The 26,267-nt window shown below is 31.1% G+C and overlaps 2 protein-coding genes across 9 annotated transcripts in view; one reads left to right on the top strand and one right to left on the bottom strand.

Annotated features, from left to right (window-relative positions):
- Window positions 1-1,302, bottom strand: part of LOC134270776 (serine/threonine-protein kinase 32B-like) — a 31,428-nt gene extending 30,126 nt beyond the window's left edge. The window contains exon 1 of the mRNA XM_062753022.1: window positions 1,193-1,302. The gene's annotated coding sequence lies outside the window, so the exon portion shown is untranslated. The remainder of the gene's footprint in view (window positions 1-1,192) is intronic.
- LOC134270775 (leucine-rich repeat-containing protein 27-like) lies at window positions 1,299-17,688 on the top strand. 8 transcript variants are annotated; one of them, XM_062753015.1, is made up of 15 exons: window positions 1,299-1,763; window positions 3,450-3,642; window positions 3,874-4,020; window positions 4,258-4,510; window positions 5,315-5,362; window positions 6,204-6,275; window positions 7,118-7,276; window positions 7,577-7,665; window positions 8,360-8,442; window positions 8,802-8,878; window positions 9,305-9,431; window positions 11,601-11,661; window positions 15,254-15,289; window positions 16,490-16,543; window positions 16,998-17,688. In XM_062753015.1, exons 1-15 carry the CDS (start codon window positions 1,299-1,301, stop codon window positions 17,000-17,002), a joined length of 1,869 nt encoding a protein of 622 aa, XP_062608999.1. In that variant the 3' UTR covers window positions 17,003-17,688. The 8 variants fall into 8 exon arrangements, with proteins under 8 accessions (XP_062608999.1, XP_062608998.1, XP_062609003.1 ...); XM_062753014.1 differs by having other exon boundaries at window positions 6,204-6,287; XM_062753019.1 differs by lacking the exon at window positions 5,315-5,362.
- Window positions 17,689-26,267: the final 8,579 nt, after the last annotated feature.

Raw genomic sequence — 26,267 nt, 5'->3', positions numbered from 1 at the left:
ACCTGTAGAGTCCTGGATAACTCAAATAACACTGAATATGTTGAAATTTATCTGTTGAAATTTTAAAGAGATGTAAATGGTCATTCTAACCATTGCCATTGGCATGTGATTTATTTATTTATCTAATATTCAATACCTCAGATCCTCGGTCATTTGATTTTTTTCAAGCACATGGTCACAGAAAATGAGAATTAGCAATTTTAAAGAAAAATCCTGTTTATTATATCAATCAAAAGGATTTATCCTGTTTCATATACCCTTGTGTCCTTTGAATGGACATATAGCTTAAATAGCTGCAGAACCTCTCTGGTTTCAAGACAATATTTGAGAGAAATTTAACAAGAAAGCTAATTATGTGCAGATCCAAGCATTAATGTTAAAAACTTTTGAATTATCAAATCATGTATATATATTTTCATCTTAAAAAATGGCTCTTTCATCAAATCATTATATAGGTCATTAACACTTTTAGTTGCATACTTCAAGTATTGTTTCTTGAATTGATTGTGTTTCTTCATCAAAAGCATGGTATCCATATTAATTAACCATGTGAACATTTACACCTATCTTGCTACTTCAGGCCCTTTGGTTTGTCAGTTTCAATTTCATCAACCAGAGAGCTCTACAGTTCTGCAGCTTGAGTGAAACAAATGGAAATAATAACAAATTATATTTCTTTTTTCATATTCAAATTATTATTGTGTGCTTTTTTTTTTTACATGCACATGCACACAAAACAATATATACCATATCCTACCATCATACATGAGCTTTATAAAATAAAATCTTTAAGCAGTATTTAGCAAAACATTGTAAGAAAACTGTTTTTCCAAATTCATTTTAAATTCTGTTGTATTCAAAACTACATACATTTATCTCATCTACAAAAATGAAATTAGCTCCATGTAAGGCATAAATTCTGTATAGATCCAGGTCTGCTGAAACTTACGAGATTTCTTTATTATGGCCAGTTCCCGAAGTCCGGAAAATGAAACAATAAGGGTACAATAAAAATTGATTTTGCAATAAATGTACCATCACTATCATTACAGACACTTTCGAAATCAATATAAACGTTCAGGGAGCACAACCTATATTCCAGATGATTTCTTTTGTCATAAACCGTGTTCACTTCAGAAATTAGAAAATAGCCAATAGTGAAATGTGCAGCTTTTTAAAAAATTATACTCACTGTGTTTCGGCAAGGAAGTATCAAAACGATCTAATCATGTCATCTCTTTCCATCGCCTTTTCCTGCACGGCAGAATGTAAATAGAAGCATCGTTGTGTATTCTGTCATGCTCCGTCGCACTTCGATTGATGAGCGGAAGATTGCACGTGATCAAAATCTCCATAGTGATTGGATTGTATCGGCCGCCATATTTGTTTTGGTTTGCCATGTGGAATGTCGACAACAACTTACGGAAGCGGCTTTCTTGTGTGTTTTGGTTTATTTTGAGGTCATGAAAATTACAGACAATATGCAGGCAGACATGGAAACCCTTGACGAACTTCCAGATATAGATAAACTGGATCTGGAAGGAAATGATGGCTCGTGTGAGAGTGAAATCGATCGGTTAGAGTTGTATTCGCCCGGTTTAGATTCCCCGACTGAAAGAGGTGTAGCCAAAACTAAGAAAGAAGAGGATTTAATTTTGAAAATTATAAAACAGACAAAAGCACTCGGCTCTAATACACTAGAACTATGTAATAAAGGACTGTTACAAATTCCACGAGAACTGCTAGAACTGAATAACCTTGAGGTAAAATGACTTCTCAGGTTCCTGCTTGAACATGTACAGGTTTTGATTTGTTTACATTTTCTTGATTATATGAAAGTCACGGATGAAGCACTGATACATACAGGTTGATTTTCTCAACATGTGTTTTACATGTGCTCACGAAAATGAAGTGCTGTAACATGTTATATCAGGTCTGGTACAATCACTAGATTTAGCTACGTAGCTTGATTTACCTACATAGCTTTATTTACCTACCTGAGGTAGCTTTATTTAGCTACCAAATTGGTTTATTTCTATTTAAAAGCATTTTTCTCAGGGTGTGCAGAAAATATCATTTAGATGCAGTGATCATTTTCAACTTTGAACTCATCTGAAAACAACTCATGAAAAAATCCCTCTTGGAAAAATGCCTTTTTCTGCGCAATTGCAATCAAAATTCTGAAAGTTTTGGGGCTATGTATGACAGTTAGAACAGTTACCCCTTGGATGAAATGACAAAGAAGTCCAGTTCCGGTTAACACGATAATAGGTCGGTAATTATTCAGTACAATGTGAAGTAATCATACTCAGTCATGCCTCACCGCACGGACAGCTAACCAAACAATGGAATTACATGTTTTGCTCTAAATTGTCCAAACGCAGCAATGTATAAACTATCTCTGCTTTGGATTGTTTTTTTAAGCCTCCCTAGTATAAATATCAATACATTTCATACATAGTCATTTAATTGCGACTTTTTGTCTCTTTTTTATAAAAAGACAACTTTTGAAAACTTACCTTGAAATAGCTAAATAAAGCTACCCGAGGTAGGTAAATATAGCTACGTAGGTAACTCTACCTACGTAGCTAAATCTAGTGATTGTACTGGACCTGTTATATCATTTACTTATATACATCTTCTAAAAAGCTGTTCCTTATATTGGGATTTCCCCTTATTGATTTTTATATCCTAGTAAATTGTGTATTTTTAATCAATGTAATAATAAGTATTCAAAATTAGTGTTGAGAAATGTATGGCTGGACCGGGAATCGAACCCAGAACCCTTGCATCACTAGTCAGGTGCTTTACTAACTGAGCTATCCAGGCCAATATCCATGGCCCAATCCATTACATTCCTCCCTCCTTAAATGGACTTTGCCCTCAAAGACACAACCCAAGTTCTTATTAGCCCCTGGCAGGACTTTTAACCTGCAATTCCAAAGGTCACAGGTCAACAGCACCAAGTCTGTAACAGGAAAGGTGATCGAAAATGTTTGGCTGGACCGGAAATCTAACCTAGCTGGGACCCCTGCATCACTATTCAAGTCCTGTACCAACAGAGCTATCCAATGGCCGATATCCACAGTCCAAAACATTACAATTGAATACCTTCATTAATAAAATGCCAATTTTTGATTGTAAACATATAAATAGAGAAAACAAACAGTAATCTAACTCAAAAGTTCTATAAAACTATATAATTCATAAACAAAGGACACAGAGACCTCCAAATTTATTAGAGGTAGGATCAAATGCCATGGAGGAGTAAGCACCTCTTGTTGACCGGTCAAACCTGCAATGTGTTCCTTGTCATGATCAAATAACAGAAAATATCTCTAGACAATTATATGTTTAAATTTTTGAGTAAATGGTGCATATATCTGAATGTCTTGGCTAGAAACAATGGCATGTAACATAAACTATTTTAAGTTTCTTGAACATTTTAGTACCTGTACTTGGAGGGAAATGAACTGACCGGTCTTCCTGATGACTTTTTCGACTGCTTGCCCAGGTTGACCTGGCTTGACCTCAGGAAGAACAAACTTTTACGATTACCGAGTGTGTACACTGGCCGACATAATCACCTTCGGACACTTCTCTTGGAGGGAAACAAACTCCGAAGTCTTCCACTTGAATTAGGTGCTTAAATCACACGGTTACTGTTGATTTTTCAGATGTAAATTCATAATTTAATATAATCACCTTTTTACAATAACTGCAGCACTACTATTTTGTAGGGCAAAATGATAGCTTTTGGCAAAGTTTTTGTTGAAAGATAATTAAATGATTGTTGAAAGATAATTAAATGACACATATATATTAAAACATATTTGAATTTTAATGTGATGAATCTATATTCATATTTTTTAGGCTTAATAAAAAGCTTAAATGGTCTTAATATCAGCAATAATCCCATTGAATTTCCCCCAAAAGACATCATGGAAAAAGGCACAGCTGAAATCTTGAAGTTTCTCAGGGAAATGCTCCAAGCAAAGTCATCAGGACAACTCCTGAATGGTAATTTCCAATGAGAAAGGATTATTAGCTATATTGGCTGTCTCCTCAGAATTATATGCATCATGAGTTGTATCCTCTACTGTACTGTTGCTCTATATGTGCAAATATAGAACTTTTACATTAAGTCTGTTACATTTAAAAACAAGGAAACTAATATTTGTGCATCCCTGTTAATTGTAATTTTTCTTTTTTGAAATTCGCTTGTTCAAAATTTCATGCATAAAGATATACATCTAGGTTCCCCCGGTAACGAGAGCAGCAGTAGTAGTTCTGACGACTGGGACGATGGCGACGATCTCCAGGACTACGCCAAGCGCCGCCAGAGGACGCTGGCTCTAGAGGATGCCAAAAGCACCACCACCAAATCTTCTGACCCATTCGGACCAGTACCACAGCCGGTGGCACTCCACCAACCGGTCAGTTACACCGACAAGAAACTGGAAAAGGCCGAGAAAGTTCGCAAGGCAGGAGCTTCAGGGACAGTGGAAAGGTGAGAGGAAAATGGGAAAGGGATTTTGTTTTGTGGAAGGCTAATTGAAAAATCTTGTACACTTCAAAAGAATTTTTGTATAAATGATTAAAGTCTGTTCCTGTATGGTTTAATCTATTAAATATGAAACAATGAATACAATCTTAAGGTTAAGAATTAAAAGTTAAAAATCTTTAATTTAAAGATTATTGCGAGAAGAAATTTTGCTTAATATTTGGAAATAATTATCAAGTTTGAAGCTCTTCAAAATCTATGTTGTTTTGGCTTTAAGCTTTAAAAAACACAGGTATGTAATTGGTTTGATTGTTTTAAGTCCTTTATCCCAAGTTACCTTAGATCATCATCTGAGTAAATATTTCAAGCTTAATCAGAAAAATTGCCAGGAAAACCCTCAGTTTCCCATGTCACCCTAGCCTAGCACACTGATGTACAAGGCTCTCAATTGTCTATAATTGGGGCCATTCTGTAGGTATACATGTAATATTCATGGATGTATGGGGCATAATACCTCTGCTTCACCATGCTCATTCTTAGGTCTTTAGTAACTAAAGTAAGGTTTAACCATGTTAAACATTTTAGAAACCTCGTAATAGAACTTACTGTCAATCATAAAAGTAGATTTTTCCATTTGAATTGCAGATTGGATTCATTAACATATAGATATTGAAACATTGGAATGATAATATTATACTTATGTTATAATATATAATATAAATCATATTTACAATTTTTGTTCCTGACTTAATATCAGAGTACCCTACATTTATGTGACTGTTTTTGTTAACATGTTGATCAAATTTTCAGAGTTGAATCAGCATACTGTACAAGAGAGGCCATGTATATGGATATTAGGTAGCCCAATGCTGTTTGTTTAAGATAATTAAATCATGTAAGATTCCAGCTAATACACCATTGTTTCTTCCTGACGATATTTATAATCCCTTGTTTTTCCAGCACTCCTATTAATGAAAATACCAAAAATTGAATTATTTTAACCCATTAATCTTAAATTTCCAATATATAACCCCTCTCTACGACTATTTTCCATGCCTATGACTACCTGTGTTTCATTTATTGTACATGCAGTAAATTACTAAATATCTCATTACATGTATGGGGACATTAGTATGGAGTTCCTTTATATGGGTATAATATATATATTGGTGCAGTTCTTGAAGGGCACTTTATGGTAACTTGACCTATTACAATATAAGCATTCAATACATTATAATTTTATCAAGGCATTGGTGCTGATTTACAGTGTATATTTTATTGTAATGAATTATGTCTGTGGGGTTTTTTTTTAATATAAAAAAATTGTGTGATTTTGGGACTTAAATCTTAATTTTGGTTGGTGTATATATTTCACCTGTCAAAAAAACTTCTTCCCCTTCTAAATTTCTGTGATCCTGTACATTGTTAGATATTGTATTGGTTTAAAGTACGTATAATCCTTTGAAAATTAAGACATAATGCTGTTCATTGAACAATTTTTGAGGAAAATTTAGCTTTATTGATGGTCAGTTTTGTTAATGCAGTGAAAGCCTTCATGAGTATTATACTTCAGAAATGAATCTTTTCTGTATCTTCTGAAATAATATGTTGTTTTCCTTTGGCATCCAACTTAATTTTAAAGAAATTCGTCTATTTCCTTGCTATGACCTTATTATTTTTTCTCTCTTTGTCAATAAAGTTTTCGACACATGCTCGAGTGTGGAAGGAGAGCTTCGCTCCATCAGATTTCTTTGAACAAACCTAGATGCAGGTTTGATGCCAAGTGTTTTACTGTTCATGCATTCAATTAAAAATTTAGTGCATGTATTATCAAATTATTAGGTATTGATTTTAAAAAAAAATGCATGCTGTTTTCATATTTTTTTTTTCCTACAAATTTGTAATGATCGTTCATGTTTTGTTCCGGTTTATAGGTCTTTTACTGACCATTGTCCTATTGCTTTTGTCTATCACACTCATGGTTTTTCCAGTCATGGGCTAAGTTTTTTTTTTTTAACTCTGCAGCCAAAAATTGCTTGTTTTTTGAAAGGCCCTATTGAAACCTGATTCAAGGATTTTTGCAAAATGATGGTTGAAAGTTAAACAGCTGAATTTTTGAAAATAATTTATTTGAGTGACAAATCTTACATAAAAATGCATTATTTTAAAGAAACGTCTACTGAATAATATACTAAAAAGTGTAAATCATGGGTTTTGGGTCTCTTGTTTATTTCCTTCAAGTTGAAGTTATTTTCTTTATGAAATACAGTTGCATGTTAGTAAACATTAATTATATATAAGCAATATTAAATTTGTTTCATGAAATTTTTGCATTACTGCAGTTTTCATTTTGAAATTAATGCACATGCAAATTATATCAGTTATTATATACATTTCAATCCATATATTAAATTTTATCACTCGTGTACATCTGACAGTAAATGATTAAAACGAGGCAGAAAATGTTTTTAAAATAATTTAAAAGCACAGGGTTCAATACACCGTGATATCCTTTTACTTGTGTTCCTTTAAACTTTACAAAAAAAACTCTTTTCTATGAGAAAAAAATATAATATTATAGTTAGTAATTTACTTACACTTTCTTTTTTTCAGTCGTAAAAAGTCAGCCAGCAGTGTGTTGAACTGGAGGGTGAACCCCTACCCCGAACCCCCTCCTGAAGAATACGCTAACTTCAAAATGACAGAGGAACGAAAACTTGCCAAGGTCAAGGAACACAAACAGAAAACAGAAGCCATTATACAAAGGAGAAAGTAAGTAAGAAGATGTCAAAGAAATGGGAGAATCTGATCTCTCTGATGTGATGCCCCACAAATTCTAATCCGATGCCTCAGAGAAAGTATTGGATTCATTCTTGAGTTTTGACCATGTTTCAAGATAAATTGAAAACAATTTTTTTAAAAGAAAAAAAGCTGTTGTTCAGATTTAATATGTTCAATACTTAGAAGAAAATGAATTCAATTTGTGTGTTTGAAAAAATATACACTTGCATAACTCGTGTAATTTATATGTGACCACTCATGGCGTAGTCTAATAGAATTTTGATATTTCAGGGACAATGAAGCATTGAAAGACTGGAGAGTGAAATCAAAAAAGATGCAGCAAAAGAAACATTATGAGAGCATGATGAAAGGAACAAAAGGTATACAAACCAGGTTTTTTTATATTCTGTATATAGAGTTATTTTCGCCTGTCTTTTTTTTGCCCTTTCACACTTGCAAACAATTTTGCCCCATTTTAAATTTGCCCAGTCATAGTTTTGTTTAAGTAATTATGCTGTATTCCAGGTGTATTCTTTGAATTCGCCCCTTTTTAAATTCGCCAAATGAAGGTAGGGCGAAAGGGTCGAAAATTAAACGGGGGCGAAAATTTCCCTGTTTACAGTGTATTTTAAAAGTGGCAAATAGTCACACTGATGAACTAAGCAACATAAAAGCTAACCTTGGTAGTGCTGATTTCAATCATTAAGAAATACATACATGTAGTAAATGATAGCATTTAAATTGAAATTTCAACTAAAAAATGTTGCAAATTATAAATTCCTGTGGTTTTAAGTATTCATCCTATGTCACTGTTTGGTGTGATGCACATAAGTATGTTTTTATGGGATATATATATGCCTACTGATAGTTCAAACTACATGAGAAGTTGCTATTTGTATAAAACTGTTACTTCAGCTTATAAGTACATGTATATACTGGTACTTATTTTTATTATTTTCATTAAATTATTGTTCAAAAGAAGAGAATAAGTTTTGCTTTTATAAGTCAAAATACCAAAGTTCTACCTGATCTAACATTTCCATTATCAATTTTATGAATTTTTTTAAATTTTAGATTATGTTGATGCCGTGGAGAAAGCCCCTTTTGATATTGACAAAAATCATATGAAAATTCCAACCAATGAGGAGAGAATCAAGGTAAGTCACATGATATTGTCAAAAGTCCCATGAAAATTCCAACCAATGAGGAGAGAATCAAAGTAAGTCACATGATGCTGACAAAAATCATGTGATGATTCCAGCCAATGAGGAGAAAATCATTACAAATCAAATGATATGAACAAAAATCACAAAAAAGATTCCAGCCAATGAGAAGTGAATTAAGTAAATTGAAGATAATCATTATTCCTGTTGCAAAGATATATTCTGAAAGACACTGAGAAATATTAATATAAATTAATTTCAACTCTCATTCATGGAAAGTATAAACATGATTTTTTTCTCCAGATGAAATGTATTTTTATCCTGAACACATAATAAAAGACTATATCTTATAGGAGGATGTGAAGAATGCCCATGAAAAGGTACGGAGAGCCCTGTCACCAAGCACTCGTCAACGCATAGAGGAAGAGAAGTAGGTTAATCCAGTATACCACAGATGTGAGAGATCTGATCACCCCAATAGTGGAAATTTTTCCAAATTTCAATTCAGATAATTTTTAAGTCAGATATAAAAGTAGCTTTTGCAATGTTTTGTGCTTTCTGATATTCAACAAACATCTTATATGGTGACACAATAAAAGATATCTGATTGAATAACTTGTATTACAAGGAATAATATTATTACTTTCTAATATTTATGGATCTTGATATATATGAAGAAAGGATTGCAAATTCGAAATGATTTATTTGCTTCTTTGTTAAGATAAGTGCAAATACATTTTATGTCAACTTATCATAGAAATTGTTCTTAAGAATCACTCATATGCATGTATAAAGGCCGTATGCAATAGGTGATACATGTAGAATGTCAATATTCAGTATGTCTTGACTGTTATAGGACTGCAAGAATACGGGAGTTAGAGAGAAGAATAAAACAGCACACATCACAGATGCATGACAGAAGAAAACTACCGAAGGGTACCCCACAGGAAGAAATGGAGGCTGCCAGAAGGGAGCTAGAAATTGTAAGTAATAAAATGCAAACTATCAATAAAGATGTTATTATAAGAAGAATGAAAGAGGTTTTGAAGTAAATATTTTAATTTTTAAAGAAATAAAAGCTAATGATCTCATTTTATAAAATCTGGAATATGATCATAAAAAAAATATGTGGTAATGACAAATATTTGCCCCCAAAATCAAACTTTCGTAGAGAACTCTTTTAACTTAATAGAATGTTAACATCTATTTTCATATTTTGTTTGATGAAATTTTGAGGCATGTTCTTTCGCCCTGGGATTTTGTATGTTTATAATTTTTGGTTTAGTTGTTTTTTGAATCATGTTGATAATGCTTGATTGGTGAAAGGCAAAAACAAAGGTCAAGGTCATATTAATGCAGAGGTGAAACGTTAGATGAAAGATTTCAGAACACCCTATTTCAAGTTTTTCTTGAACACAACTTTCTTTCCATTAACAAAGGGTTTGGTATTCAATAATTCCTGATTTAACGGTGGAGGATACTATTTCATATTTTTTAAATAGTATTAATTTATTGTTTCCACAAAATGGTCATGTTGTACTTTCAGTAATTATAATTTATCATCTTGGTATTTTATTTGACAACTCAATTATACTCTCTCTATGAATCTGACAAATTTGTTATGAATTGACATTGACATTCTTGATCATATGATTTTGATGACATAATTATGTGCTTGATAAATAAATGATAATTTAAAGAGTATTTTTTTCATTAATCACAACCATTCATTTCCTTGATTTTTTGGACCTAGCTTCCATCAGTCAGCCTTTAAAATAACCAGTAGCTACCTATTAGGCTCTATCCTGTGTAAGATATTGATAAAAAAAAAATTCAACATTAAAGTTAAATTCAATTTGATTTCATTTTCTAGAATCTTAACTCAAGCTATAATAATATTATTTTTTTGGAAAGAAATGTTTTTGAAATATTGTTATGGAATATGGAAATATGTTCCTTTTATTAGCTACTTGTGATGTAAAATATTTTAAATATTCTTAACAGTTTTTCAAATTGAATGTTATTTATAATTAAATGAGAAGTTATAGTGAAAGTTTGATGGTGTTAAAAAATTCTGAATAAGTAAAATAAAAATAGACTATGTATATAATCACATGTTTATTAAACATGGATAATAGCTATTATTTGATTTTGTACTGTTTAAGTTTATACATTTTTTATGCTTCAGATTGACTTTATTTGAAATGTTCCTGGTTCAAATTACCAAAAATGGCCCACAACTTTACAACATTTATGCATGGCTTTAGTAATATAATTGTTTTGCCTAATAACCATAATACTGTAACATTAAAAATTAAGTATGAAATCGAAAATTGTGCCCCTGTATAGCTTTTTTCAACAGTCTCTCAAGTTTGATATTCATGAGAAGAAATATTATTTAATTAAATAAATAGATAAATATTGATATTATTGACTTATATATGAGAAAACTATAGACAAATTTGACATTCTAACCATGGTGCTGACAGAGCACTCTTCTATATAAAAAGATGTTTCTTACTGAGGCTTTAATTGACATGATTTTGTTGATATTAAACCTTGTAACCCATGATATATATTGCTTTTAATTTAAAAAAGAAAAAAAAGTGAAAAGGGCGAGGGAAAATATTTTAACATTAACTTAATCGGTGAAAGTCTTGTGGTTCACAGATAATTAGATTTTTCTTATGGTTTATGGGAAATACAGCCATATTAACATAATAAACACACCAGTATTACACTATATATTTTATACTAGGTTGAGAGAAAAAAATATTTCAACAGTAAATGAATTAGATTAATTGATATGAGACTATCTACTCTGAGAAGTTTTAGCTGAAGGTGATAGACTTCTTTCAAATGAAAATCATATTTATCCTCAAAAAATGTGCCTTAATTGAATAAGAAATTAGAAAGAACTCTTTCTGAATTTAATTGCCAAAGAATATAGACATTAATTGAACAAGAAATTAGAATTAGGAAGGGAAGTCTTAAATTTAATTGCCAAAGAATATAGTTACACAGTCAGATAAAAAAAAAAAAACAATAATAAGTATGGGGTCATGATAGTTGTAATGAGAGTTTATATGTAGAAGTAGTTGAACATTGAGAGGACTTGTTTCAGTAGATAATAAGCTTTGCTCCTTGTCTAGGTGAAATCTCTACAGAAAGACCTGCTAAAGCGCTATCAGGAACTCAAAGCATGGACCACAGGTTTTCTATAACAACCAATCTCTTAGACATTCTGTGCTTGCTTTCTACCAATCATTAATCATCAGTGCTTGCTTTGAATATGTTCAAACCTCGTTAACAGAATTATTTATCAGAATATAAAACATGATTTGATTTAACAATAGATTTTTTTTATGTTTTCATTACTCTGTATATTCTGTAATGTGTAGGTGTCATTTATATGTTTTAATAACTCACAATACCCTTTTTTATGTCATTTTAAAGAAAATCACGAAGTTTTTAATTAATTTAAATAGATATTTTGAATGTAAGATATTTTCTAACCAAACATTTGCACACACTGTCCTTTGCACAGTACAATGGTATTATAGGCTCTTTGGACTCTTAAGTTAAAAATTAACTAGTATACTTTACAGTTACACATTTGAGGTTGAGTTATGAGATGTAGAAAACTGGTATAGTGTAAACAAATATTTTCCTTTCATAGCATGATTAAATTATAACACTTTTTTCCATCTTTTTATTGGCTAGTCTAGATTAAATTTTGTAATATATAATCAAAGTTATTTATACATATAACTTGTAATTCTATCACTGCATTCTTCTGCTCAATATAATGCATATATTTTATATTTATAACATTTTTGAAGTATTTAGAAAGTGTTACAGTACATTCTGCAATTTTTATCAAGTCTTATTGTATAAATATCATAACTTAATATTAGATTTATTTAAAAAAAATGCAAATATATAAATATTTTAAACATTATTTGAAGAATATTGCATATTGCCATTTTAATAACAAATCAATTTGAAAAATTTTAAATAAAATATTTTCAGAACATATTTTTATGTCATATTATATATGGCAGAATTATTATGACTGAATATACAGATAAGTTCATAACAAGTATCAAAAGCTTTAGTTTAATTTATAGTCCTGAATTTCATTATGAGGACAATCATATAGGATAGTCAGAATGCACTATGATACTTTTTTAAAGTACATTGTATAGTGTAAAGTCCCATTACTAGTATTTTGATGATCTCCATAGGCCTAACTAAATTGCCAGTTAAAAGTATCATTGTAATTAACACAAGAAAACCCTTATTTTAAACAGGACAAGCTTTTCGGGGGCTGCTTCATATAAGCATTATTTTACCACCCATCTCTAAATTCTGACCGTTTGGTAAGAGATATGTGTGTAAATTCAATGGCTAGATTTGGTTTTATCTTGTATATTTTGTTGAATATATTAGGCTAAGAGGCTGCTGTTATTGTTACTTTCATGTTTAAAACCTATACTTAAAATTATAATTTTGAATTCATCCATCAAATTCAATTTATATCCTGGGGTTATAAGGTACCTTCCTTTTTGTTTGATTTGCAATGTATTTAGCTTAGTTTTAAGGAAGAAAAACATAAAAAGCCAAATGAGCTCTTAGAAATATATATTAGGCAGTTTTGTTTGGCAATTTTCATAGCACTTTCAACTTTTGCTGTATGATCACATTGAAGATACCAAACTTAACAACTGGTTCATGAAATATTCAACAAATTTCATTCTATAGTACAGATAGATTTAAAATATCATATATTATAATTAAATTGAATTTGAGAAAAACAAGACATTTTGTAAGACGATGCTTATGGAAAGATTTAATAATCTAACACTCGGAAACCTTGATAAGAAATTTTAAAATATTTTGACATTTGAAGTATATATTCTAGTCCTTCAGATAAATTTATATGATTTTTAGCATTCAGGACTCAAGGCCTTAATGCTTAATTCCAGGACTGATGTATAGACAGAAAACTAATTCATTTCATAAGGTACTCCACATTGATTTGCAGACGTGGAAAGTTTCACAAAGTTTTCACATTAATTACAAAGCACTTTCAAAAGCTGAACACTTATAGGGGATACAAGAGAAAATTGATGTACCAGCCATTTTTCTTTCCATAGTTGTGTCAAAAATACTTCATGAAAAGTAAATAATTTCCTCTCTGACTCTCAATTTTAGCAATCAAATAAAAATTTTTAATAAATAAAAAAAAAAATTCCAAAATAAAGTTCATATATACAGGCCAGCCATTAAAAGCAATATGTTTTAAACTTAGGTATAGTAACATTTCTATAACACCCTATGACGTAATTTTTAATATTTCAAATGTATTATGGTTAAATTTTGATATTAGAGTGCATGTTTTACTTATTATATATACAATGCATTGTTGCAACCACTATTGAAATAACGATCACTATTGAAATAATTATATCAATAGTGGTTGAGAGTGCATTTCAATAGCAAACATAGTAAGTAACCACTATTGAAATACGACCACTATTGAAATAATTATATCAATAGTGGTTGAGAGTACATTTCAATAGCAAACATAGTTCGTAACCACTATTGAAATACGATCACTATTGAAATAAATATATCAGTAGTGGTTGAGAGTGCATTTCAATATCAAACATAGTTGGTAACCACTTTTGAAATACGACCACTATTGAAATAATTATTTCAATAGTGGTTGAGAGTGCATTTCAATAGCAAACATAGTTGGTAACCACTATTGAAATACGAGCACTATTGAAATAATTGAAATAATTATTTCAATAGCGGTTGAGAGTGCATTTCAATAACAGACATAATTAGCAATCACTATTGAAATACGAGAACTACTGAAATAATTATATCAGTAGTGGTTGAGAGTGCATTTCAATAACAAACAAAGTAAGTAACCAATATTGAAATAACTATTTCAATAGTGGGTGAGACTGCATTTCTATATAATAACCATATGTTTCAACCACTATTGAAATACGAGCACTACTGATATAATTATTTAATAGTGAGTGAGAGTGCATTTCTATATGGTAAACATAGGTTTCAACCACTATTGAAAAACTACCAGTATTATAAGAAAAGTTTCACAACGTAAGTAACTTTTGAAATAATTTTTTCAATATATATTGGATTCATTGTTCAAAGCACTATTGAAATCAATAATTTTATCCACATTGAAATCATTATACCAAAAGTGAACATTATTTCAATAGTGGTTGCAACCTGTGTTTGTTATTGAAATGAATCTCATCCACTATTGAAATAATTATTTCAATAGAAGTCGTATTTCAAAAGTGGTTACTATCTATGTTTGTTATTGAAATGCACTCTCACCAACCATTGAAATATTTATTTCAATAGTGGTCGTATTTCAATAGTGGTTATTACCTATGTTTGTTATTGAAATGCACTCTCAACCACTATTGATATAATTATTTCAATAGTGGTCGTATTTCAATAGGGGTTATTACCTATGTTTGTTATTGAAATAAACTCTCAACCACTATTGATATAATTATTTCAATAGTGGTTGTATTTCAATAGTGGTTACTAACTATGTTTGCTATTGAAATGCACTCTCAACCACTATTGATATAATTATTTCAATAGTGGTCGTTATTTCAATAGTGGTTGCAACAATGCATTAAGGTAAAATGTAGAGTAAAAAAATGTATCTTAAAGAAAATTTTCTGTTAGATTATGATAGCGTATTTAAATAGCACTGAAGACTTTATGTTAAGTTAGCTTTATATTGCAGATTCGCAGCTTTCCAGAAAGTTTCCTCATGCATTTGGTAAAAAAAAAACATAAGTGTTTTAGAAAGACGTTTAGAGAAAAGAGATTGCATGGGCAGTTTTAGACAACTGGATGAGAATCAGCATGCGTTCTCAAGATGCATTTTTTCCAGCTTCCAAATTTTCTTTGCGTCAGTCTTTTCCATCTTCTTGTTAATTAGATTTTCAGTGTCTTTCAAACACCTTTCTATATATATATATATATATATATATATATATATATATATATATATATATATATATATATATATATATATATATATATATATATTGTATATATATATATATTATGAGTGACCATGCCGATAAGCTTAAGCAATAAATCATTATTTTAAAGGGAACATGGTTTTGGAACGTTACTTCATGAATCCTAAAGCAACCCACAATATCCCCATAAAATGCTTCTTTCAATTTTTAGAGTGAATGTTAGAGATTAAGGAGAGTATTTAAATGAATTAAAACCTCGCTCGAGTCTACACCGAGTCTACATTTGACAATATTTTGACTTTCTAAGAAATTGCTGCTTTATACCAGTAATTTCACATGATACGGGAAGTTTTCCCAGAGAAGAAACATTTATTAAGGAAAACAAAAGTATAGATTTATTCCAAAAAGTTTCAATTAAAAACCCAAACAAAATATCATAAGCTGTTTATGTTCTAAAAAAAATAAGTAGCTACTACATGTATGCTTGTCTTCCAGTTAATTGCTTTATCTGTAATATATATATATATATATATATATATATATATAATTATATAAAGCTAAACAGTGTTGTGTAGTTCACGGTCAGGGAAGAGCTTGGTAGAGTATACAACGTATTATTCAATAGTGTGTTAATATGGAAACGGGGGAAAATAATAAGCCATACAGCATGGTTACAATGTCCATTGCATGAATGAAAGAAATTAGTTCATGTATATGTAGAAACTGTATCTTTCTATCCTGGAGTCTTCTTTCTTAAGATTTTTTTTAAAAAGTAAAAATATTGACTTCTCAAACTAAACATATTCAATTTTATTTCAAAATAAATAATAATATTTCCTGGATTTGTTTTATAATAAACGTTGTCAAATAAAAATTTTAAAGATTTTTTTAAAATTAAAATCATCGTAAAATGAGAAATGTAAGTTGAAATAAGGAACGATGATTGAAATGTTGATGTATTACTGACTGAAGTTGTATTGACACCTGAACAGGTAGAAGTTCTAATACTTCCACTAGAGATTTATTGCAATTCCATAGTCTGGCCAGTAAGTTATATTCTACAGGTAGAAAATAGCTAATTTTATTGTAATAAATTGTTAAATACATGCCTTAAGTACATGCCTTTGTTCTTTTTCATTTTTTTTTCATGCTACGTTTAAACACAATCATTTACAATTATGGGAAAACGCATTTTAAAAATTCTTTCTTACACTAAAACACTTAGTTTAGATTCTTTCGTATACATTTACTAAAAATAGTTTATGACAAAATTATTTAAGCTTTATATTAGAATTAGATTTCTTTTTCACAAATTGTGACGATTGTTTGAAAATTCACATTGTTGAAATAAAACCACATGACCATTTTGTACGTTTTTTGAAGTGTGTTTGCCGTGGATTTTTCCCTTTGTTTAGTTGAATATCCAGTAAAGATGAAGTGATTTTCAAATAAAATGTTATGTTTTTCGATTGTAAAACAATAGTGTGTATATTTCTTTAGGCTGAGGACCTGCACAAGGAATTGATGTCCACAAGGAAGAATCTAGAGTACCGGTTTAAGGCGTTCACAGGAGATCTTAGTTCTGGTCAGATATACAGAAGAAATCGTGTCCCAAAAATCTAGTCATTATTGTCCAACGATTACCAGTGTAGAATTCAAAACTCAAGCATAGTGATGGAAAGTGCTTAAATGCGAAATTACCATTGTATGTGAAGACTCTGGCCAATAAAGTTGACACTGCAGTTGTTCTATGAAAGGTGCTAACGTAAAATTGCTAATTTTAAATAAATTTTTATCCTTATGAATATGGACAAATTTACACCATTTATAGATATTCACTAGTTACTGACGTTCTGTATTCAACTGTATATCTTTTGATTGTTTTCTATGCAATGATTAACAAAAAATCTGAATATTAGATTATTACTGAGGACAGATGGTTCGATATAATTGTTTCTAAGTGAGTATTTCCATGTTTTTCTTGGCATTGATACATTTCAGGTTACCTAAAAATGCACACCCATAATGCCTGCAATTGCAGCTTGGGACCTATTTATTTTGAAATTGATGAACTTATATAAACTGTATATGTATTTACTTTTATTTGATCAACATATATTTCAATCCGTCCACATTACATATATAAACATGGTGTTTTGTTTTAAGTGTTAAATAAAATTTTGTCGAACAAAATCAATCTCCTGTGTTGAGTTGTCTGTCGTGCCTCCTCTGTCAGACTTAGTATCAGCCGATGGTGGAGACTGAAACAAAACGTCAAGTTTATATAATGAGCACTTCCTGAAGCAGAAAATGTTAAAACGCCATTATATTCTGAAATATTATAAATACCAGACCTATTGTAGTATGAATATCCCTATTTTCAAAGGGATTCTTACATTATGAATATTTTCTCGGAAATTCCCTCTTTTTATTTTGAACTTGAAGATTAAGAATATCGATAATTTCAAATGAAAACAATTCTTCAAATTGACAAAAGTCGTACAAAATTTAGAATTAAAAAAGCACATGTACAGAAGAAATCGTCTTCCAAATATCTGGTCATTATTATCCCACATTGACAGCAAGGAATTAGAAACTGAAATGTAGTGTTGAAAAGTGTTAATTTTCAATGGGTAACCATTATGCGTGAAGACTCTGCCAATACTGCAGAAGTTCTTTGTAAGGTACTTATGGTAAACATTGCTAAGAAAATCAAATTTCTTACTGACTCCATGTATCAACATTATAAACTATTTATATGCTAGTTATACCCTCCGCTTGAAAAGCGGGAGGGTATATAGTAATCTGTATGTCCGTCCATCCGTCAGTTCGTCCGTCCGCCTGTCTGTTACGCTTGGGGTACTCATCTCTTATCCGCAACTCATCTCATACCACTGAATGAAATTTGACAGAATTTCACATAATCTTTATTACATATTGTCTTTGTGCACATCCTTTTTTACTTTTTGATCTGACACATATTTTTGGTTTCCTACAACAAAGCATGGACACTGACATTTTATTCATATGGGAGGAGAGGGGTATCATTTAGTGAGCTCACTGCTCACAGTACCTCTAGTTTGTTCTGAAATTCAACTTATATCATTTGCTTGGTTTCTGGAGTATTTGTTTTTCATTGAAGTCTCGATATTTTAGTGACTTTGATGATGCATTGTTAGATAATTAAAGAGACAGATGTTTACCTGCTACCGCTACATGAATAATCACCAGTGTTTTTCAAACTTCATAAACTAATATTGTTGGGATATATAATATTTTTACTTTTATTTGTTTGTTTAATCAACTTAAATTCCATGCCGTCCATGCCACTTTACATGTGTAAACATGGATTTTTGTTTTTTACTTTAAATACAATTTTGTCCTCCCAAAAAATAAATCGATCGCCATATTTTGGTTGTCAATCGTGGTTCCTTTCTCAGCAGACGGGGATGTACCCGCCGATGCGTAATGGAGAGCGAATGATAATCAGTTTCGAAGTCTTTTGAAATAAAGAAAAGATATAAACATGTCATCATTACTCTTTGTTAATACTTTTAAATGTGCAATACACAATCTAACTTCATTAACCTAAAGAACTAAATCGAGCTGCTGCTTTTATGGCTTTAAATGAAAACTTTTCAAAAGAATAAAGATAAACACAGCGTTAGATTTTGTCTAACGTTGGACTGCACAAATCAATGTGTTTTTTTTTTGGCATATATTTTTTAAGCTCAACGGCGAGTCTTAGTTTACCTCTCGCATGTCTCTCTTTAATATTCATTATTGCAAGTTTGCCAAAAAAGCATCTTGTTTTGTGATATTTTAATTAAATTATTACCTTGTCCAATTTTTTTCTTCGTTTTGGTCATTTTGCATAGATCTAAAAATTAATATCTATATATTTACATCCACTGAAAATTTTGTCCTTTATTTCTTAAGAAAACACATTGTGTTAATCACTGCATGAACTACATAAAGCATGTCGCCTGTACAAATTTCTTGATTAGTGGTTGTTCCATCAATGAAACGTATAAAGACGTTCGCACAATTAATGCAGTAATTAATCTTTTAATCCTACTTTAAATGATTATATAAACAGATATAAATATAAACAATAAAATGTCATTCTTTGTTTGTAATGGTTGCAGCTATTGCAGAAAAAAATTACATAACCCGCTTATGCGGGTTATGTATTTTTTCTGCAGCAGCTGCTTCCGTTAATTCCAGTAATAACAATCAAAGGAAGCATTTTATTGTTTTTAAAAGTAAAACTTAATATCAGCATGGGTACATTGTTGTCATACATGTGGCGATAGAGACGAGGTCCGATGGCTATGTAGTGTTTATTTTTTTTAAAAAAAGGGGGGGGGGGACGTAATGAATGTTTAAAGACAAAAGTCAAAATATAGATACACATGCAACTATATAGGTATAAGTATATCATTTTTTTTAATTCTATTATTAAATGTTATTAAATAGATCACTTGGCGACACAATTTATTTTCGCGCGGTAGTCATTGACTCTTGATAAGCAAGACAAAATTTTCACGAATTGTAGCTATTGCTTTTTATAATCCTAAGGAATACCCAAGAATTAAATTTTTGCGAACATATTGCATATTGAGCATATAGTCATGATTTGAATTTTTACCTCGACCAAGTGTTTTGACTGTTCATCATTTACATGCACATTTATCATCGATGGAAAGGACAAATACTGCATCTCCAAAAATGACATACGGATTATTTGCGCATGGATTTGTACCATATGACTATACTTGCCATAATGTTTAGTATTTAATTGCGCCAATGTTTTTCCTCTATTAAGACAATCAAAATAAAAATAAAAATAGAATTGTCAGGTTCTGAAAATCAGGCAATGAGTAATTGAAAATGCTCACAAAGATGTCTTTAAATTCTCAAAGTAAAATGTATTTACCCACGGTGTTTCTTTAAACTTCATCTTTAAATTTAATCATATTATATAGGGAAAATTAGTAAATCTCAAATAATTTTTCAGGAAATGCAATTAGAACTACCTAATGGATATTTTCTAATTGATCATTGATCAAGAAATACATTTTAGGAATAAAAATCATAGGTATCCAGACTTTTAAAGAAAATTATATGATTTTTATACTTATTCGGTACTTCACTTTCTCCTTCTTACTTCCATCGTTTCATAATGCATATTGTATGAAGTGTTTCCTTTCAAAGAGAACACCGTAAATAACGTCTAATCTCTAATCATGCTTATAAACATTGGTAACTAAGGCTAAATTAAAAGAACTTTAATTTTGTTAAATATGCAAGTTTTACTTAGTTTTATGATCGAGGTACAAATGTCAACTTTTAAAATACTGTTTGTTAAAACTTTAAAGAACATTGAATCATACATAGGGCATAAAATGAAAATTGTTGCAAGAAAAAATTTCAATTTCAAGCTTTATTTTAAGTCTTTTTGAATTAAATTATAAATTAAAGAGTTATCCTTCCTGGCTGAGGATCGGATATCCTGAACGTCCTTGTTTCGAATCCTGCTGTGGGACGTGGAGATCGGTGCTTCGGACAAATCCGTTTAAACCGAGGCACGGTGTTGCAGTAGGTGGTGGCACAAATAGGATCCCTCCCTGCTCAATGGCCACGAGTGCGGAGTATAGGACTATATTTGCAGCTCTCCTGCGGCTGGTGGTGGAGTCTCCATATGAGAGGGGGGAACTCATCAGTCAATTGTTCTTGGAGCTGTACAGTCCAATTAAGATACTGTGTAAAATTAAATTTACAAAAATGTAATAATAACTTAATAATGTTTCTTTAAAAAATAAAACATAAGGAACACTCTTCATATTCAAACCAACAATGTACATATCTTTATTATTTTCATTATGTCCTTCAGAAAATCGACACGAGAGAGTAAATTTGAAACTTTGTGGGCTTTGTTATTTATTAATCTTATCCATGGTAAGGTATATTAAGTGCAATTTATATAATATTATTTTTTTTTAAATATATAAATGTTCCTTTATAATCTACAGATAAAAAAAGACGAAGATGATGCACTCTTGAAAGAAAATTTATCTTAGTGCCATCAAATTCGTTTAGAACATTAGATACTTATTGCACACTGATTGCATCGCGATACTAAAAATCAGTGTTTGAAATCAGCGTGCGTTCGATTACAAAAGAGTATACGTGGTATATACAATTCGTGTATAAATAAATTTCTTTACGGAAAGTGAATGACACGTCTTCTATATCTGAAAAAAGAAAGAAGAAAAAATGATTTAAAATGGAATAATTTCTTAAAACGAGTATATTAATTTATGCTTTTTAAGTAATAAATGTTAGAAAAAGTTATAAAAAGATGTGGCAATGTTCATATTATTTTTGTTTATACTTTCCTTACTTTTAAGAACCCCTTGGGGAAAAAAAAGCTTTTTAAAGCCTCCAAGACACTTTATCCCTTTCTTATGGTAAGGTCCGTGTTTGCTCTGCTCCCGATTAATTGTATTATTCGATAGTGTATATAAATTTCTCTCTCCATATATTTTATTTTACGGGTTATACTTAGGAATGTGTTGTATCTGTACTTTTGAAGTAAGAATTTTCTAAGCCTAAATTATTTAATAAAAATGCGACACATACAAGCTCAGACACCTGATGTTGCTTATTTTTGTAGTAAAAAACATTGGGGATATATGTTTTTTTCTTTCAAGAAAAATATGCAACGTCAGTGTTCAATTATCGCTCCTTTTAGCTTGTCTACGAAGGAAACATCAAATGCTAACCTTGATCTCTAGGTACTCCCTCAACACATAGACCTATTCAATAGAGCGAACGCTCGCGAAAAGTTCTGTTGAATGTAGGCCTATAAGGAATTTTTTGCGAGCTCTCGCGAACGTTTGCTCTGTTAATCAGGCCTTGCCAAGTTTTTCTTCCGGAATTTTGTGGATAATCAGGAAGAATCCGCAATAATTATAATCGAAAATTATTTCTTGAATATACTAGTATATTTAAATATTTTATGTATTTGCAAGTTTTGATGTGTGGTGCCTATGTCACCTAACCTGCTTTATAATCTATATTGCTTAAAAATAACTGCTTGTTTGAAAAAGGATTCGAAAAAAGTTTACGAATACCATCTTTAAAAATTTACGCATTCCAATTTAGTAGAGCTAAGTTTCAGTTCTCATTCACCTTTGAATATTATGGAAGTTTTAAACCTTTTACACAGATTTGTTCTATTTAATCCCTATTACATGGTGTTTGTATCCCTTAAATATTTTTACGGTAAAAAACAACCACAGATATTGAAAACACAGAAACTAATTGACAAATTTTTACGGATCAAATCGCAAAATATTTCAACCGCAGTGCTTACCCAGCACACATATTCTGATTGCCTAAAAATTTGTTTCTAAAATTACATCGAATAAAAATTGTAATATTTTTTCAGGGAAACTCAGACGTTAACAAGTTCTATTTACTCACTGCATTACATCAAAATTGAATTTTTAAATCCACTGATTTGTTAATTTTGTTCTCTGTGCAGGATAAGCACATACCATTTCATGGTTGAATTCGACTTTTCCTACTTTCAATTTATTAAACTGTCCTCACTTTTGAATGTAGCCAACGGGAAATGATCATAACAAAACGTTCATTGTTATCATATACTACTCACCGTAATGTAAGAATATATAGAGAACTATTACATAACAGAACAAATTAGAAAAATAAGTGTACTATATATACACTGTACCATATATTTACATGCCAAAGTATTGATTAAAGAACTATACATGTATATATAACTTCAATAAAAGAATGCAATGATAATTTAGTCAACTAATAAGGAGTCCCCTATAAATTAAGTATTTGTTTTTAAGTCTACTTTGTGATTGTTTCGGCACAACTGAGAAAAGATCATTCAACCTGTCCGCTTACGTGTGAGAATGGGGGAACTTGCACCTTATTGTACAACCCACAAGGACAATGCATTTGCAATCATTTCTACAAAGGAGAACTTTGTGAAGGTATGAGTACTTGTCTTCTACTGAAAAATGTAATTGAATTAATGTGTTAACTTTGTTAATCTGAAACTTCGAGGAGAGTGGTTTTTCGAAGTGTTGATTTTAATTCAGTATATCATACTGGTAGGGGGGTATATGGGCAACGGATTAGTAATGGTATAGGAAAATAGATACTACAGTACGTAAGTCAGCGCAAGTCGAACCATCAATTTTTTAAGACATTACACAAAACATAAACTAGATTTATTAAACTAAAAACAACAAACTCCGTTGCAAAACGAAACAAATACTGATGCTGAACCAACTCTTACTAAAGTGAATGATGTTTGCAATAGACTTGTAAAGAACAAAAATGTTCGTGGGAAAGTAAAAAAGAAATTGCTCGCAGATGATTGTTGCGATCTTGTGGCAAACTCTACTGCAATTGCTGCAGCTTACAGATAATTTGCAGAAACTCAACGTGTTCGCAGGAACATTTTAATTTTTTATTTACAAATTAAATGTTTGCAGGAAGTTCGCAAGAACATGCAGCAAACAAGTCAAATAAACCGATGAAATGATGAATGTACTGGGGTCAACACATAGTTCACCATTTAGAAATGTTTTAATTGAGGGTTTAGACTTTCAGTATTTTGTAAGAAATAAATATCACTTCTAATAGTTGCAAAGGCATAGTCCTGGATATATGTAAACTTTCTTTCAACTTCACATATGCTTCGTTATTGTATTAACTCAGTTATACGTTTTTAATCCCTTTTTGATTTCAAATAAGGTAACTGTACTATTTTTTAAAGTTTGATATTAAAAGTCATGTGAAATGGACCTTTCAATTTCTATATAAAGTCGGAAATAAACATTTTTTGAAATAACATTTTTTTATAATAGGCCCATTGGAACATTGCCTAGGATAAAAAATTAGATTATCAACATTTAGGAAACTAACATCACTTGAATCACGCGTGATGGATTTCTCTATAATTAAGGCCAAGACAAAGGTGTTCTGAGAACTTTCAGCTTCAAGCAGTGATTGAACTGTTTGCAGCAAGTCTTCGGCAATGTTTGCTGCAAGTGTGCAACAAGCTCTTCCGTATGTTTGCTGCATATTGGCAGTATAAACCTCATGTGCATGGTAAAATGATCGTTGTATGCATGCTGCAAACACAAAGGCTTAGAATAGTTTGTCGTGGTTTCTTTAACTTCATTGCAGTAAGCTTGCAGTAATGTCTGCAGCAAGTCTGAAGGAAATATTTTCAGGAAGATAATATTGTTGGTTATGGAACAAAAAGGTTATTTACAATAATAAGCGAACAAAAACCAAATTATCGAAATGAACTCCATTTGCGGCGGTCAAGACTGGTGTTTTCATGTTAATAATGATACATGTAGATGTACATGGCCGAGTGTATAGATCTATTTAGATTGATTGATTGATTGTATGTTGTTTTACATCTCATTGTAGAATTTTTCACTCATATAGAGACGTCACCATTTAAGGAACGTTTTTAAGTTTTGTGTGAGTTATTGGTGTGTGAATCACACAGACTTATCACGTAGGCATATTCATGAAGCGCGCTAGTGCTTCATGAAAAATATGCCTACATGCAAGTCTGTGTGATTCACACACCAATAATTCAAAAACTTAAAAACATTCCTTGTATTTACATTTTCAATGTCTAAAAGCATAAAAAGTTTGAATTTCTCGTGCCCTATTTCGTTATACTTTTACTAAAGTCGATATAGCCTTATTGTGACTTCATGTTAACGCATGTTTCTCCGTGTATATTTCTACGCGTGAGTATACACGGAAATGGTATTCAAATCAATATCACAGTTGGCTTAGTAGAAAAACACAGCGAATGTAAATATATAACAGTGAAGGGCTTGAAATTTTGACATTTCCCGGCACTCAGGGTTATTGAGCAGTGAGGGATCTTTAATTATCGTTTTTAGTTAATAGATAATTTTATAATCTATAAACAATTTATATTTCTATGTATTCAATACGCTAGAGCCTGCTCTGAACAATTTCTGAAACGAGATGATTTATTGACAAACAAGATTATCAACAGTCTCGTTTAAAGTTATCTTTCTTAAGTTCTATAGTCGATACAATGACATTTTCAGCAATTACACTCTCATTAAGTTAAATTCTGACTGACGTTTTTCATACTAATTGTTTTACCGCTTAGAAAGTGGGAAGGTATAAAGTGATCGAGATGTCCGTCCATACGTCCATCTAATACGCGTTTGATCGGACACATATACTTTGAATTTCCCAGAGCAAAACATGGGCACGGTCATTTTTCTCTTATTTCGAAGTGTACAAATCTCTTATCCACAGCTCCTCCTATACCACTGAATGACACTTTGATTACTTTCACAGATTCTTCATTACATAAAACCAATGTGCACCTGCTATTTTTCTTTAAGATCTGACACTTATTTCGGGTCCCCTTGGTGCTAGACCTTGCCTTTATACAATGTAACTATATGGAAGGCGGGGGTATCATTTAGTGAACTCATTGCTTACAGTGCCTCTAGTCAAAATACTGGACTGTCGACGCATTTTCCGGCGTTATTTTCCGATCATAACGGAGCTCACGGCGTGTGTGACCGGTCGGCTTAGAGGTCTGTGTTTGCTCTTCTTCTAAATTTGTATTGTTTAGGGGACTTCTAAGCTTAAATACTATTGTTAATCTGCATACATTTCATAATAACACAAAGTAGAATATACAGA

This window comes from Saccostrea cucullata, unplaced genomic scaffold (assembly GCF_032062105.1).
Source record: "Saccostrea cucullata isolate Sc308-1 unplaced genomic scaffold, CSIRO_AGI_Scuc_v1 ctg3809, whole genome shotgun sequence".
NCBI lineage: Eukaryota > Metazoa > Mollusca > Bivalvia > Ostreida > Ostreidae > Saccostrea > Saccostrea cuccullata.
The sequence above is the reverse complement of the archived record's forward strand: the minus strand, read 5'-3'. Positions and strand labels throughout refer to the sequence as shown.

Excerpts from the sequence above, each read along its gene's own strand:
- LOC134270775 (XM_062753014.1), top strand. The coding sequence starts at position 1,299 with ATGCTCCGTCGCACTTCGATTGATGAGCGGAAGATTGCACGTGATCAA. Across the intron at positions 5,363-6,203 it reads GCCATGTATATGGATATTAG|TTTTCGACACATGCTCGAGT; the intron begins GTAGCCCAATGC and ends TTGTCAATAAAG. Across the intron at positions 8,879-9,304 it reads CAACGCATAGAGGAAGAGAA|GACTGCAAGAATACGGGAGT; the intron begins GTAGGTTAATCC and ends TGACTGTTATAG.